The sequence below is a fragment of the Rhodnius prolixus genome, unplaced genomic scaffold (genome assembly GCF_049639745.1).
Source record: "Rhodnius prolixus isolate KJV_2025 unplaced genomic scaffold, Rpr scaffold_1, whole genome shotgun sequence".
Taxonomy (NCBI): domain Eukaryota; kingdom Metazoa; phylum Arthropoda; class Insecta; order Hemiptera; family Reduviidae; genus Rhodnius; species Rhodnius prolixus.
The window spans coordinates 13,511,730-13,526,748 of record NW_027411581.1 but is presented as its reverse complement, the minus strand read 5'-3'; the positions used below and the strand labels follow the sequence as shown (position 1 = coordinate 13,526,748).

The window sequence follows — 15,019 nt, the reverse complement described above, 5'->3', positions numbered from 1 at the left end:
TATTTCTAGAATTTTTTTTTTTGCGATCATTATATCAAGCAACTATATATCTTTTATAACGATAATGATACAGTTCTGAACTATTAATAGAATATTGACCAAATCAGGAAGTAACTGAAATGATGGATAGTATCAACAACAAAAAGATTCCAGAAAGTTTTTATAATAGAATATCATAACCTTGTTCTGTTTCCATTTTCGTCGCTGTTGTTAGGTGAGGTTGCAATAGTAAACAATCAATTTGAGGTCTATATTTTAGTTCATTTACAGCCAAAGTCGTTTGGAAGTGCTAATGATAGGTTGTAGCATTACTTTTATGGTTTAATGTTTAAATGAAGCATTACAAGAATTATAAGTACCTACGGCACTTTAAAACTCATCTTGGATCCTTATATCAATATTTTATTTGTTGTATTTAAAAAGGTATGAACAAATTATTGAGAACCAGTACTAAGTAACACTTAAGGCCTATCTAATAATGGAAAGTGATTCCTCCCATTCTTCACCAATACTGAGAGTAACTACAGATATATCTGAACTGAAAGATAGCAATGAGTATGTATCTGATTATAAGAATATAGTTTCAGCACTTATAAGCTTACTTAAAATAACAATAAAATTGTAGATGTTTGAAGCACAATTGTAATAAATCAATGAGCAAAGAAAGCAAAAACTACAACTATGGAAATGGTTTTAATAAGAAAAAGATACTGCATCCTCTACACGGTATTTTAAATTGAGCATTAAATTTAATCGATTTCTTTGTTTGGTTTAGTTTACTTTTTTTAAATTCCTCTCAAGTCAATTTACTAATGAGTACAAAAACCACCTCAGAGCAATGATTCTTGGAAATTTTAGGTACACCTTACCAAGGGAGAAATAATTATTGTGGAAGCTATCTTGGAAACATTCAAAATGCCAAAAATAATGTAAGTGCATTTACTCAGCGCATAATGTCTGCTAAATTATTGCGCGTAAAGCAACTTCAGAATCAGTTAGCAGAATCGCAGAGTGTGGTCAATGTAAGTAACAAATTTCGGTAATTTTAACTTGCTTATTAATTTTATTGTATGGCCACTTGAGCATTTTTCTATAACTTAATTAACATTGCGCAATGTTAATTACAATCTTGTGGGAATAGTATAATTTGAAAAATATTATTTCACAAGATTTAAGAACGTTTAACCATAAAACATGCTACTTTATAACCCGGTTTAAAAATATTAAAAGTTTTTTAGGTGCTCCGCGACAAAAGACAAACATTATTTGAGTGATTAACGTTCACTTCTTTAGTGCGAGCTTCCGGGTTCTCCACCTATTGTTAATTTAAGAATGATGGACTAAAACTTACTAAAAGTGGAACTTTGTTCTGTTCAAAGTTCTCAAGATAAAACAGAGCTGGTAGCAGTAGATCGTTCGATCCCCAACGAATATATCCATCATTACCACCTACCCTTGAGTTTTGAAAACTAATTTCACCCGTTAGAATATTTTAGTTCGTCTTCATTTTTTCTTAGTTTTTTTAAATTGTTGTAGGAGCTTCTGACAGAAAATAAATTATTGAAAACTCTACAGAGAAGACAAGATAACGCGTTAAAGAAATATGAAGGTAGTCAGGAACAACTTCCACAATTGATTAAATCTCATAATGAAGAAATTCGAATAATAAATACTAGGTTTAAGCAGGTAATTATTCGTTATTGGAACAATTGTTAAAGCTAATTTTAATATTATTCGGTACATTTTACGATTTTTAAAAAAATCTATTTACTTACAATGTAGTTAAAACTCAATTATAAAGTATTAGAAAGCAAACTGAAGGATAGAGATTCTGAACTGAGTAATTTGAAGGAGCAACACAAACACCTGCTAAAATTGTCAAGAGATAAACAATTGTATGATAGGGAAAAACTTACAAAGAAATTGGAAGAATTGGAAAAGCATGTTCAGTCACAGCAAGAAAAAATTCAGGTTAGTTGCTTCTGAAATTTTGATTTACAAACCGTTTAAAACATTTGAAAATGCAATATGTTTGGCACGTAGATTTTAACAAGGAAACTGGAATTGGAAGGGAAAAGTTATCGACATAAGTTAAACATAGAGATTTGTAAACATAAAGAAACCCAAGCTGAATTACGTGAAGCGCGCAAGACAATAGATAATCTCAAATCTTCCATCGAAGTATGTTTATAGTTTATTTCTAATAAATTTAGACCAATTTACGAGATTTATGCATTCAATCAAATTTTTAATTTCAGGGGAAGCAAAAGTATGTAAATACAGCACCTTCTAAAAAAACTGTACGAGCTTTTGCACAACCTACTCAACAGTCACGTATTTCCTTACCAGCTCCCCCTCCTAAGTAAGTACAATTTGGCATTTTTAATAGAGTAGTAAAGTCATACATAAATAAAGAAATTCCAAAAGTTGTGGGAAACAATTTAAATTTTATTTTCTAACTTTAGTGTATCAATCAGACAAACTCAAAGACTAGTTCAGTCTGAGACGGCAATTAATCGGGATGAAGATTCGGAAACGGATTCCTACTCATTTGTAAGAAATAGCTCAATTTTTTGTCGTGATTAATTATGATTATTTATTTTTTATTAATAGGAACAGACAATGAAAAATTAGAAAATTTTGTTTGTTGAAAGTATAAAGTATTTAGAGTATATATAAGTTTAGAATATGTATATATAATGTAATGAATTTGTAGCTAATACCCTACTTAGCTAAGTTTTGTTTAGAAACTTGAGAATATTGTATTTGTTTTAGATTAGTCATACATGGATTTTTTAAAATAATCTATAATTAGTTTCAGCCTATTAGAAGAATCAGATTATTTATTTTATTTTTTTAATTATCTCAAAAAAATTGTTGGTTGCCTTTAAACGGTAAAATGTATTTTTTGTTTGTTTGTTTATATTGTTTAATTAATTTTTATTTATTTTCATTGTCCTTCAGGGCCTTCAAAATATGCTTCAACACAATACCGATGAAGATAGCTGTTCGGATCGATCTGATTCAGACGGAGTGGAAGATAGAAAGGATGATGTTGATATGGTCCATGAAAGGTCAAGCATTACTCAGGCAGGAAGCACTAGTATTGTTAGCAAAATACTTAATGCAAGAGGAAATGCAAATGTATCCAGTGGAAACTCACACTCTAGATTAGCGCGAGCAAGTCCAAAATTAGATGGTCTCAAAAATTTAGTCCAGCCTAAGAATATTGCAAGTTCTTCAATAAAGTCAGGGCTAGTTGGAAACAAGATTAGCACTGTAAATAGTAATACAAATTCAAAATATCACAATGGAAATTTCAGTGTTAATAAAAATAGTGTCGGGGCGAAAACTCTACAAAATTCTACAAAAATTAAGAATTTTACAAGAAGAAGTAGTGTTAATTCTATCGAACCTTTGTTAAAGAATACAAAAAACATATCTCTAGAGAGAAGGCCTAGCATTCCTACCAAAACATTTGAAAAATCTCATTCACTGGATTCTGTAAAATCAAATTCTTTTGAGAAAAGTATGCCAAACGAAGTAAGTAGTACAAATAAGGCAACGAATTCTCCGCTACTTGATGATGATTATCTTAAAAATAAATATGACCATGAATTATCAAAAATGCGTACAGAATTAGAAAATGAATTAGACCACATTATGTTTAAGAAATCAGAAGAAGACATTGCAGCAACGATATCGAAAGATCATCTTGCTAATTCAGTGGAAGAAGAAATTGAAAAATTGGAAAGAAAGTTTAAAATATTTGATATGCCTCAGATACGAAAGGAAGCAGAAGATGATATCAATAGGATAGTAGACAGAGCTTGTATGAGTCTATTAGAGGAAGAAATTAAACAGGAAACTTCAGATAGAAATCCTGATAAATTGCCTGAACATTCATCCAATGAAGTCAGACATGAGTTAATAGAGAAAGATGATTTTTTACAAAAACTAGAAGATTGTTATCAAGAAGTGGATAGTCCTCAGCCGGATATAGTGCTTGGTGAAACACAGAAAGCAAACCTTTTGAAAGCATTAAATAGCATAGATCAAGAGAGTAGTTCTAATAATATTTCAGGATTTTTCCACGATAAAAATGAAAATTATAAGCCTAATTCTTATAAAAATATACAAGGATTTGAACATGTAAATAGCAATGGAATAAAAAGTAAAAGAAAGTGCGAGGTAATGAAAGAATTCAGTGAAGAATCTGCCACAGTGAGTACAAAATAATAATTAGAAGTTGCTTTAATTATTGAACATTCCATCCATTCTAATCATTTTATGGTTACCAGAATTACTTAAAAGCTGTCAGTTTATTGTGATATTAAATAATGCGTAATTAGAATTATGGTGCTTGTAAATAATGTAATTGATCTCCTATGGATGTAAAACGCGATGGAAAGCATTGATGTTTTAAAGAATTTATATTTTGTAATTAGTACTCTTTTTTATACCGAGTTTCATAGATATGATTTTTTAACAAATTGTAATCAAAATACACGTGTACTCTAGATAAAAGCAGTTATAATAATAACCTCCTTTCCTTGTAATCTCAAGAAAGATCTCAAATACAAATAAATATTGCTACTTGAGTGTAAACATTTTTGAAATTAGTATGCTGTTGGAAAAAGTCTAGATTTTCAATTAAAAATAAAAAGGACAACTCAATCAAATAATGTGTTTTATGAAGGAGGTAAATTTTCTAAAAATCAACTTTCTCAAAACATGATTTTGAATTGTGATTGATTTGTCCGCAATAAATCTTAAATTGAAAAGCTTGTTGAAAAGGCTATTATTTGTAAGATTACTTTTATTTTAAAGTTACAGGTTAAGACAAATATCCTAAACACTCTAGGTGTTTTAGAATATCTGATAAAAAGTCATTTTGAAACAATAAAGTGACTTTATACTTATTTCTACAAATTAATGAAAATTAGAAATATCACTTATTCAACAGCATATAAAAGAAAAGACTAAACGGGGACAAGAACCCAGAATAACTCTTGGTAGGCCGTTTTAATGAACTCAGAGCAACTGTAACCATTCAACACCCTGGTTATCCAAAAATTTTCTCTTTAATAAATGGCCAAGGCTTAAAAACAATTTTGTGACAAAATTCGTACATTTTTTTTAAGTTAATGAAGAAGAAAAATCGTATTTAGGACCATAACATCCCAAATTCGTTTCTGTAGGAAGTTGTCAGTATAATTTCTATATTGTCTACTTCATTTATGTGAATAAATTTAAAAACTGAAATAAAGCTATATATATTTTATATATTTCTGTATAAAATTTTTTTACATAAATACTATCTTTTACACTTCCCACACAACGGTTTATAAAACAATATCACTTCACAAAAAAAACTTATTAGAGTGGTTGGTAAGAGTTCTGTAAATCAGTAATGATGATGGTAGAGTGGATTAGGATGGAAAGCATGCCCAGTTTTGTGTACCACAGCATTGAAACCATTGTGATCGTCTGCTGTGTAAGTAACTGTCCTGACTGAACCATCTGGTTCAACCAAACTGTATTGCCCTTTGACTACATCACCGTCGCGTTCTTCCCACTGATTCTTCACATCGCCCGTGTGACCATCCTTAACGCCATAATCGTAGGCATATTTTGGATGTGCCTGTCAAAAAAAAAAAAGGAACACTTAATTTATAATACTCTAAATTTAGAAAAAATTAAGTTAAAATTTCTAAGAAAATGTGTTATTTTTTTTTTCAAAGAATTTGTTATCTGGCCCTTTGACCTTCAAGATTATGAAAATATTGTAATGACAACACGCGCTTGTGAGGAGGGGATTGTTTCAGTGGTTAGTGCACTGGAGCACCCGGAGATCCCAGGTTCGAGTCCAGCTCTTCTTAGACTTTTCCTCCTAGTATACAGTTCAGTGTTCGATGAAAGTGCCTGTAGCAAGTGAACACTGGTCAGAGAGTAGCATTACTGAAAAAAAAGGTTCCAGACGCCAATGACCTCAGATGTCTTCATGCCTTAGATAAAAAAAAAGTAACAAAATAACTATCATATCCTTCCAGAAGTCAGTTAGTTTTCAAAAAGTATTCTACATTTACGAAAAAAGGATTGAATTTCTGAATACGATGCTCCCTTTCAACATAAATTTAACTCTAATGGGAGATCTTAAAAATAATTTTTGAGAAACCTATAAGCATACATTAGTTTTAAACTCTTAAATAAGAATAAAACAATTATTATAAATATTAGAATTTGAAAATTATGATGTAGAAATATATTTTTCATAACTTTTTGATATAATTCTTAGAAATGATTCTCAATTTGAGTAAATTGAGAAAATTGGTTTTGAAAAAAAGTCACTTCATATTTTTAAAGGAATCGTGCAAACCGTTATTAATACTTAAATTTTTTCAAAAAGTTAATACACATTACTTACATAATAATCTAGCCCGCCTTTAGCAAATCCAGCACCATATCCGAAGGGTCCTCCGAAACCTAGACCCCCGTAATGTGCTCCATAACCGCCAACGTACCCTGCTTTCACTGCTGCAACTAATACAGCTACTAGCAATGTTATCTGTTCATAAAGTAAAAGCTCAAGTTAAATAAAATATCAGTAAATATTATCTAAGTTTAAGTAGAGATTGGAGCCAAGTCATAGACTTTAGTTCAGGAGAACGTCGAAAAATCTTGCAGAGCTGGAAATTCATATAAGCTAGAAAATCTATCGAATTAAATAATTCAGTATTTATTCTTAGAATTCAACTATAAATAATTTCCGCACTAGAATGAGAGGGGGTTGTGGGTGTTGAGTTTATATCCCCGCAACATGGGTGCGTTAAACCCAATATACAGCCTTATGCAATTACTAGATTCAATGTAAAAATTATGGATTTGCTAGCCATAGTAGGTAGTTGCACAAAATACGTACTACGTCAGAAATGTCTATTGGTTATTGGGATGTAAATATAACTGTTGTACAGCTGAAATACCCGCAGGGACGCTTTGATCCCTCAGAAATGATTATTTGTTCAAATTATTTAATCCTTTTTGAGAATAATTTTGAAAAAATTGCAGAACAATTAAAGGAACGGAAAGAAGTTAGTCTTTAAACTAAGGTAACATTGGTGGAATAGTGAATTAGCCACTTTTTCAGGACTTTTGGCGCTCCAGAAATCAGGTACCCTTGCCTAACGATAAGAACTACTCCATTCATTTGTACCACTGACACTTGGATTTTTTGTATGGGCCAACTTTTTAGTTGATCACACTATTGCGGATTTTTCATTGAATATTTCTTTTTGTGTATAATTGTTCATTAAATCATGCTGTATTTGGGTTATTTTTTTCACTATAAGCACTTGTTGATAAAGTGATTATTCTCACTTTAATTTCTGACAAGAGCAGCGATCTTAAACAAACGACCAATTGAGTAGATTTTTTTAGGATTTCGAAATGGCACGAAAAGATTCGATACTACTCTGTGCAACCAATTCCTAGGAGGAGAAGAAGAGAGGTTTCGGCTTAGAAACGAGAGCCTTAAAGGTAAGTAGCGTAGTGGGCGATCGTTTGCAGATGTCGAATTGGGAACAATCATCAAAGCTAATCCTTATAAGAAGGAAGCCCATAACTAACAGTCAGCAAATCTGAGTTGTGTTTGCGCTTATGCATCTTGGCATTGAGGAAAACGCTCGATAATTGTGTGAGAAAACAATACTACCTCAATTATTAGCGCGGGAGACTAGTAAGCCAGTGGGGACTGGTTCAAATTCAGCTGTTCAGTGATGGGCATTTTTAAATGTAAAAAAAGGTAAAAAAATTGCTCATTTTGAGGTATTTGCAAAAAGTTTCTTAAGAAATGTAAACGTGCCTAATGGATCAGATTTTAATGAGCACCGTAATTCTATTTGACAGCTGGCACTGTATATCTCGGTGGTTAAAAATCTCCGAGCATTACTCAAAACCAGTGGGTGTCAGTGTTTGGCGATCTGCAGTATTTTGATCTTTTACGACTTCCTGAACTCGTAGAAACCACTACATCTGAAAAATACGTCCAGCAAATCGATGAACTGCACCAAATACTTAGCGGCTGAAACCGACATTGAATTAACACAAGAGGCCCAGTTCTTCTTTACTGGTTGATTGCTAGATCTTCCTACACTCCAAGATCACACGCATCGGGCCACAAAGCTTTGCTTTAATCAATTAATTCCATGCATTCTCTTGGAAACCGAATTAATAACTTTTCGCAGAAAAAAACGCTTCCACATTCTGTTGCGAAATATTTCTTCCAGCAAAGCCAAATCCAAAACTAAAGACATAAATAGTTTTATTTCTTCATGACAAAGATGGGTGACTGTAGAGGTTCTTGTTTTGATTAATAGATTTGTAGATCGTAGCTGCGATAAATTCAAGATTAGAAACCCTGGAAACAATGTAATATTTGGGTTTATTGATTCAAATAAACTTTTCTTCCCTGTTGTGAGTGAACAGACATAAAGTGGTATGGTATTATTTTGCTAGATAATTCCTTTATTGAAAATAATAGAACAAGATGATATTTTCGAAATATTTTAGAAAGCAGATCATGTTTTTACGTCCTGAAGAATCTGAAGCGTGCAAATAAATTTCGTTGTATCAGCACTATAACTGCATAGTTTGCAATTCAGACTGCAAATAGTATTGAGTCTTCCACTTGTTACTGTACGTCTTTAAAGTAGGTAAAAGACAGCATTATTTTTTTTTTTTTTTTTTTTTTTTGAGCGATGATTCCGGGGTAAAATGAAAAACATAGAACAAAAAAGTTGTTTCAGTTCCAATTTTACTACTATACAATAATTCGATAATGTTTTCATAAAGGAATTAATCTTCTATTTTAAAATTGTTACTGAAATAAAAAACTAGAAAAATGATTACCTGAGGGATTGAAGTCATGTTGTACTGTCCACAGTAATGTCGGTGGTGTGATTGATAAGCCAAAGGTTCCAACTCTATATATATGTATGCAGAAACTTAGATCTGTCTGAAGCCGAACGCTCAACATTCTCCCTCTCACTGGACCAAGGACACGCTTTTTCACCCTTCCCTTGCTTTTTAACGAAACTGTTTTTACAGTACATAGAATGTATCGCAGGACCTGCACTTGTGAAATTGGACCGTTTCCTATTCGTGAAACGGACAGTATAGAAAATAGGACCTATAATTCTTATGTCATTTGAAGTCACTTCGTTTATAAGCCCTTTGAAATCTAGTTTGTACTATGATACAAATTCGTTCTCGCCATGCCGTTATATCCTTTAAAACCAACAATTATTAGAATATTTATTATTATTATTTTTTGTTATTCAAGGCTCAACAACATCTGAGGTTATTGACACCCGGAGCTTTTCCAGTGCATCACCGGCCTCCGGAAAGTGTTCTCTCGTTACAGACAACACTGTACATCACCGGACAGTGAGCTTTAAGAAGCTCTAGGAAAACAAAATCTAAGGGCCAGCAGCTGGATTCGAACCAGTGATCTCCGCGTAGGAATCCAGTATTCGCTGACCTCAGCTAATCCTTTCCCTTAGAATAGTTATTACGAAGTTCCTAATTGGTTTTGAAAAAAGCGGTTAGACAAGTAGGATTTTAAGAAGATGACGTGGAAGAATGTCTTGAGTTTCCAGAGCAATCTCGGGTGCCACACCTGATCGAAGGTTTGCTTCATAATCGAGAAAGACATCCGAGCAACACTCTTTCTTCTCAAGGGAGAAGTATCTACAACTCGTTAGCACTGCTGCTGAGTGTTATCGCCTAAATCCAAACTGATAAGAGCATGGGAAGCATTTGATTAAAAAGAAGTTTCTAAAGAACTGGCAATAGACTTATTGGAAAGATGAAGTGGTTTGTTAGGTTGAGGAATAGAATGAATAATGGAGGATTTCCGTAGAGTCGGGAAGTAAGTTGTTCTTAGTACTGAATTGTAGATTGTAATCAAGAGGTCTATTGCTTTTCTGGGAAGAGGCGGAGTATTTTAGCAGTTATGAAATCAGAGCCCGGAGCTTTTTTAAGGCAGAGATGTTTAATAATAAATTGAATGTCAGAGTGAAATGTTTCGGTGATAAGGAGAGAGGTAGCGACAGGTCGAGATGAAATAAAGTATTAATCATATCTTGATAGGGTGTAAAAGCCGAGAAACATTGCCGAATCTGGAATTTATTGAACCAAATCTTTGAGAAGGGCATTAAATATGAGAAATTAGTTGGAGCTAGGCAGTTAAGAAAATAAAGAAATTAAACAGTTACTAATATTTTACCCGTAATAACTGAGGACCCAATCTAAGGAGAAGTAACAGAGACATTTTTACTAAATTCCAAAAGGCCTCATATTTTGAAGTACATATGTGTAAATTTAAATTAGAATTTCTAAGTATGGAAGACATTGCTGGCACTATTGTAAGCTATTCCTTTCAGATATAGGACTACATTTAAATCGATGAGGTAGAAACATTCCTAAGCTATTTGTTTAAAAAATATATTTACACTCCCCATCAACATTCCTGGCTATATCTTGTTTTTGGAGGGTTTTCGATCGCCGAACTTACCTTTACCTTATATTCCTTACTAGCGGGAAAAGTTTTAATGATACTGTAGATTAGATGGATTTGGCTCGACTCCCTTTTATTTCTTGTCGAAAGAAATAATTAAGTCAGAGCTATCTTGCTACAGAAAGCTATAAAATTGGTTTTCACTTTAACGAGACTAGAATTTTAAAGAATCATTCTGAACGTACTGAAAGTACGATTAAACTTAACGCGTTTAATAATATCAAAATGAAAAAAGGCAGATCATCATCCATTTGCAGTATACAATTTTTTTAAAGTCCAAATCTCAATTGAAGGGCAAAATTTGTCTTAATATATTTAGAAGGGTCAGTTAACAAAATAATGAATCCACTTTTATCCTGAAGAAAAAATTTGCCGAAACATCAATATAAAAGGAGTTTTCGAAAATTTATGACTGCTCCTCATTATTTAAATAAAAAAAATTATTAAATTAATGTCTGCGTTTTTCTTAATGATTGGGAATAATAATAAAACAGTAATAATAGATAAAATAAGTAGAATTATTGTCAGTAACAATCACAATAAAATCCTGTACTTTTCTGCCAGATAAGAATAAATATTTAATAAAGATCAGTTACTAGGACATTAAAATCAAGATTTATTATAATAAATACTAAGTTGTACTGTACTATAAAAAAAAAATCCAATACATATCCGTTTGCAATTATTTTATTAATATATGATAGAGTTTAAAATATTTTTTTTGTTATCCTTGGCCAATATATTCTTTTCTACTTATGAGGTCTTTAACTATTAATAACCTTGAAATAAGGAACAAAACTGTTTTTAGTATTCATATTGAGGGTTTAGTGGTTATACGGCCGGCCGGTTGGTGTCACGTGAAACAATTAAATCACAATTTTCATGGCGTTAGGGTGATATTCTTTTATTGAGGACATGCACAGTAATACAAAAAACATTACTACTACTGCCGTAGTAGTTATCATCGAATACTTATATAAAAGCCCAATAATTCAAATTATAAGAGTGTAACAGAGCACTTAAATGGAAATCTGTCAAAATAAAACAAAATTAAACCTTCGTTATTACCTCCAGTAACGACGATTTTCTTACTCTTACCCGCTCATCTTCTCTCTCTCGTTCACTCTCTCTAAATAATTTTTTTTTCCAGACATGTCCAACATGGACAACTTGCGGGATAGGTTCCTGCGATGAGATCTACACAACGGCGGTTTGTGGAGAGAGAAATCAACTAAGATACATAGTGGGAGCCCTCTTCCTAGGAGGCTGTTAAAGCTCACAGCCTGGTGATAAATAGTATTGCTTGTAAAGACAAAATACCATCCAAAGGCTTGCAGTAAAGTAAAAAAAGCGCCAATGACGTTTTTTATAAAACAGAAAGCACAATACTAAAAATAGAATATCTGCTTAATACTTTCATCTTACAAGATGTGAGAGATAGGAGTAATTTTTCACATTTAGATAATGAACTATAGATTCAGTGAAAGCATTGTTAACCTAAAACTGATTATTTCATATCTGTTCAGGCGAAAGATGAAATGACTATGCTTTTAGAAGGAACTTGTTAGTTAGAAGATTGAATAGTTCAAGGTTGTTAGGACGCCGACATAAGTAATGCGCTGCGTAATTTAGTAATTATTATTAAACTACGTTATTAGGCATGACCACTTCATTTTTGAACTTTTCCTTGAGAATGTAAACAATGAAAGAACCGTAAGAAAATGGTAGTTACAGAGCTGTAAAACTCCTCTTACTTCCGACCCACACCCTGCCGTTATCATTAGTTGCCGTGAATGCATGTTTGTTGGATTGTTCAAGGTCCATCTCGCAATGTTTATCTCTATTTCGTCTATAGTAGATGGTAGGTGATATTATCTTATAAAAATAAATGTACATTTTTTTAAAAGAAGCTATGTAGAATTTTTAAAATCTCTTTTAAGAGATTTTTAATACATGAATGACTAGTTATTAATATCTTGCCCACTTCAATTTTTATTACAAATTTTTATAACTACATTCATTAAAACATTTGAGATTAATATTCTAAATTTCCTATCCTGCATTTTTTTACTTTGATCTTTCCGCTTCAAAAACAAGAGTTTAAGCACAAAAGTTGCATAAAATTGTTAGTGCTGAAGTATACCGAGCTATACACAGTCTACAATCATGTACCTAGAATAATGGAGCAGAGTACTTAGAGAGTGGATACAACTTTTTGAAGTCTGACAGCCTGAATCGGTACTCAAACGTTGATAAAGGGTAGCATCCTCCATCCACCAATGACCTACAATTAGCCTATTTCTCATAAAAACATTTATTACTATAATAAAACTTATTCTCACAAATTAATGATTCATATCGATTTTTCGTAAAAAAAAAAAAGACCATTAAAAATTATACATTAAAATGTGGTACAAAAACTTAAAGTTGTTAAATTAGCGAGAAACACTTGCTTAATGTTTGAACTTTCACACAACTAACTTTTATTGAGTTTTCTTTTGAAAAAAGTGTTTATTTCTTAAATGTAAATGGTGAGATTTGCACTTAGAAGTTTCTGGTTAAAATGTATCTAATTATGATGTTGCAAGTTGTTCTTACTTCTTCCCTTTTCAAACTATCCTTTCTTACCAAACCCAACTTCAGATTTTAAAATTCTCAAAAAAAAAAATTAAATTAAAAAATAGATTTTTAGAAAAACTTTTGAAGTAAAAAACTATTGATTCATGGCAGTGAAGCCAGAATTGAAATGCAAAAAAGAATTATAACCGTTTTAAGTCCGCACAAATTTATAGATTTTATTTCGAGGAGGGGGCTGCCGGTGAGAATTGGTATACTGAGGTGATTTTCCTGCTAGTTTAATTTAGGTGATTTATGATTAATGAAAATTAATTCTTATTGAATTATTTTACGGCAGTGATCATCACTTTCACTTAAAACCAAAAGGGTACTGGCATCACTGTCTTTCTTCACTAACAGAATGAAAGGAAAAAGAAAAATCTGAAACCATAAGATATACATTTAATAATGATTTCCTGGAAATTTTTAAAAACAAAATTTATAATTTTTGGTTTATTAGAGGAGTTCTTAGATTTGTTTTTTACTTTGTAACAATGAAATTTAAACAAGTACACAGTTCCACTGATTAAATAATCACACTATGCATCGGAAATAATCGACAAAAATACTTTCTGGTTGGCCTAGAGGCCATACTTCTTTCTTAAGTTCATTTCTGGGAAATTCAATGTTCATTTCTTCAGCATGAAAGATGATGTTGCTTTAAATGGTAATGCTAGATTTTTGCATTTGAGTTTTTACTTACTAATCCCGAATTTAAGGTACCTACTTTGAGTACAAAAAAGTGCAGTACAGAAATGAGACTAAGAGTATTTTGTAGATCAGCATAACTCAAAAATTCTCAAAATCTAATTTCGAGTTTGTTTCCAATTTTTTTTGGCAAAGAACTTGAAAGAATTGATTTACAGAGAAATAGAGAGCAAAATTATTTATCATTTTTAATTTTCTTTTATAAATTTTAACTATTTTCTGCGAGAGTGATAAAACGCTCCTACAGAACTCCTTTTAAAGAACACGTAGCACAATCTGTAGAGCGTTGGCAAATAAAATATGAACTAAAAATGCTCCAATCATAATAATAAATTTTGGTAGAATTACTTTAAGACAAATTCATTTACATATTTCACACCAAATGCATATTGGTGTATTCTTAGAATATTTGAAATATTTTCTTAGTCATGTTCTATGATGTAATGTAACCCAAACCACAATCTCGTTGGTAACAAGTTCAGAACCTTGAAGCCACCGATCTCCGTCCATTGAATCAGATAAATATATTACAAACAAACTGATATTATTCTCTTGTAAATCTAGTTTCTAAAACTTTTCTTATTCTTTGAAATTTAGGAATGAAGTCCTATGCTACTCAAAAACTCTGTGGAACTGCAGGTGCTTCAGACTGAAAGTGTGTAGTGAATTATTTTTAGAGCTAACATGTGTGAGATTGATTGGGTCACTAAATACAAACAGTTGCCTCCCAGTGCAGACTCTATGTATGTTTAGGGTGTCAGTATATGTTATTGTTTGTGTTGTTGAGCGAGAATACGAGTAGTAGGAAAATCGCTATGATCTCTGAACACGTGACCAATCCCTAGGGTAATGGCTCTTATGTGTGTTTTAGTTACTGTTTGGGATCCTGATTAGAAGAATTTTCCGGTGTCCACTATTTTCGGTAAAGTTATACAAGCGACAGGACCATTATTAACCTTAGATGTGATCGTTCCTCTACAAAAATGCCCTAAAATGAATATTTTGGTCGGCTTCACACCGGGCTTACAAGGAGTGTTTTATAATTTTGTTGAATAGATTTATTTCAATCTTTTGTAAATATTTAATGAATTGTTCCTTAAACGATTTATTGTGTTCACA

At 31.9% G+C, this 15,019-nt stretch overlaps 2 protein-coding genes across 4 annotated transcripts; one reads left to right on the top strand and one right to left on the bottom strand.

Moving 5' to 3' along the window:
• Positions 1-86: 86 nt before the first annotated feature.
• LOC141454945 (uncharacterized) lies at positions 87-4,596 on the top strand. 3 transcript variants are annotated; one of them, XM_074129678.1, is made up of 10 exons: positions 87-214; positions 424-555; positions 626-726; positions 859-1,022; positions 1,537-1,686; positions 1,783-1,971; positions 2,044-2,181; positions 2,259-2,362; positions 2,466-2,553; positions 2,965-4,596. In XM_074129678.1, the coding sequence occupies exons 2-10, from the start codon at positions 479-481 to the stop codon at positions 4,237-4,239; spliced, it is 2,286 nt and encodes a 761-aa protein (XP_073985779.1). In that variant the 5' UTR covers positions 87-214; positions 424-478; the 3' UTR covers positions 4,240-4,596. The 3 variants fall into 3 exon arrangements, with proteins under 3 accessions (XP_073985779.1, XP_073985771.1, XP_073985762.1); XM_074129670.1 differs by having other exon boundaries at positions 165-299; XM_074129661.1 differs by lacking the exon at positions 87-214 and having other exon boundaries at positions 221-555.
• A 669-nt stretch (positions 4,597-5,265) lies between these two features.
• LOC141454989 (cuticle protein 19-like) lies at positions 5,266-9,056 on the bottom strand. The gene is made up of 3 exons (XM_074129777.1): positions 8,908-9,056; positions 6,428-6,568; positions 5,266-5,644 (listed from the first exon to the last, which is right to left on the bottom strand). The coding sequence occupies exons 1-3, from the start codon at positions 8,923-8,925 to the stop codon at positions 5,408-5,410; spliced, it is 396 nt and encodes a 131-aa protein (XP_073985878.1). The 5' UTR covers positions 8,926-9,056; the 3' UTR covers positions 5,266-5,407.
• Between the last annotated feature and the right edge of the window lie 5,963 nt (positions 9,057-15,019).

What these genes read in the sequence shown, in the direction of transcription:
- LOC141454945 (XM_074129678.1), top strand. Translation starts at nt 479, where the DNA reads ATGGAAAGTGATTCCTCCCATTCTTCACCAATACTGAGAGTAACTACA. An exon ending in ATCTCAAATCTTCCATCGAA is followed by an intron (nt 2,182 to 2,258) that starts GTATGTTTATAG and finishes TTTTAATTTCAG; the next exon opens with GGGAAGCAAAAGTATGTAAA. An exon ending in TTACCAGCTCCCCCTCCTAA is followed by an intron (nt 2,363 to 2,465) that starts GTAAGTACAATT and finishes TTCTAACTTTAG; the next exon opens with TGTATCAATCAGACAAACTC.
- LOC141454989 (XM_074129777.1), bottom strand. An exon ending in AAGGCGGGCTAGATTATTAT is followed by an intron (nt 5,645 to 6,427) that starts GTAAGTAATGTG and finishes TTTTTTTGACAG; the next exon opens with GCACATCCAAAATATGCCTA.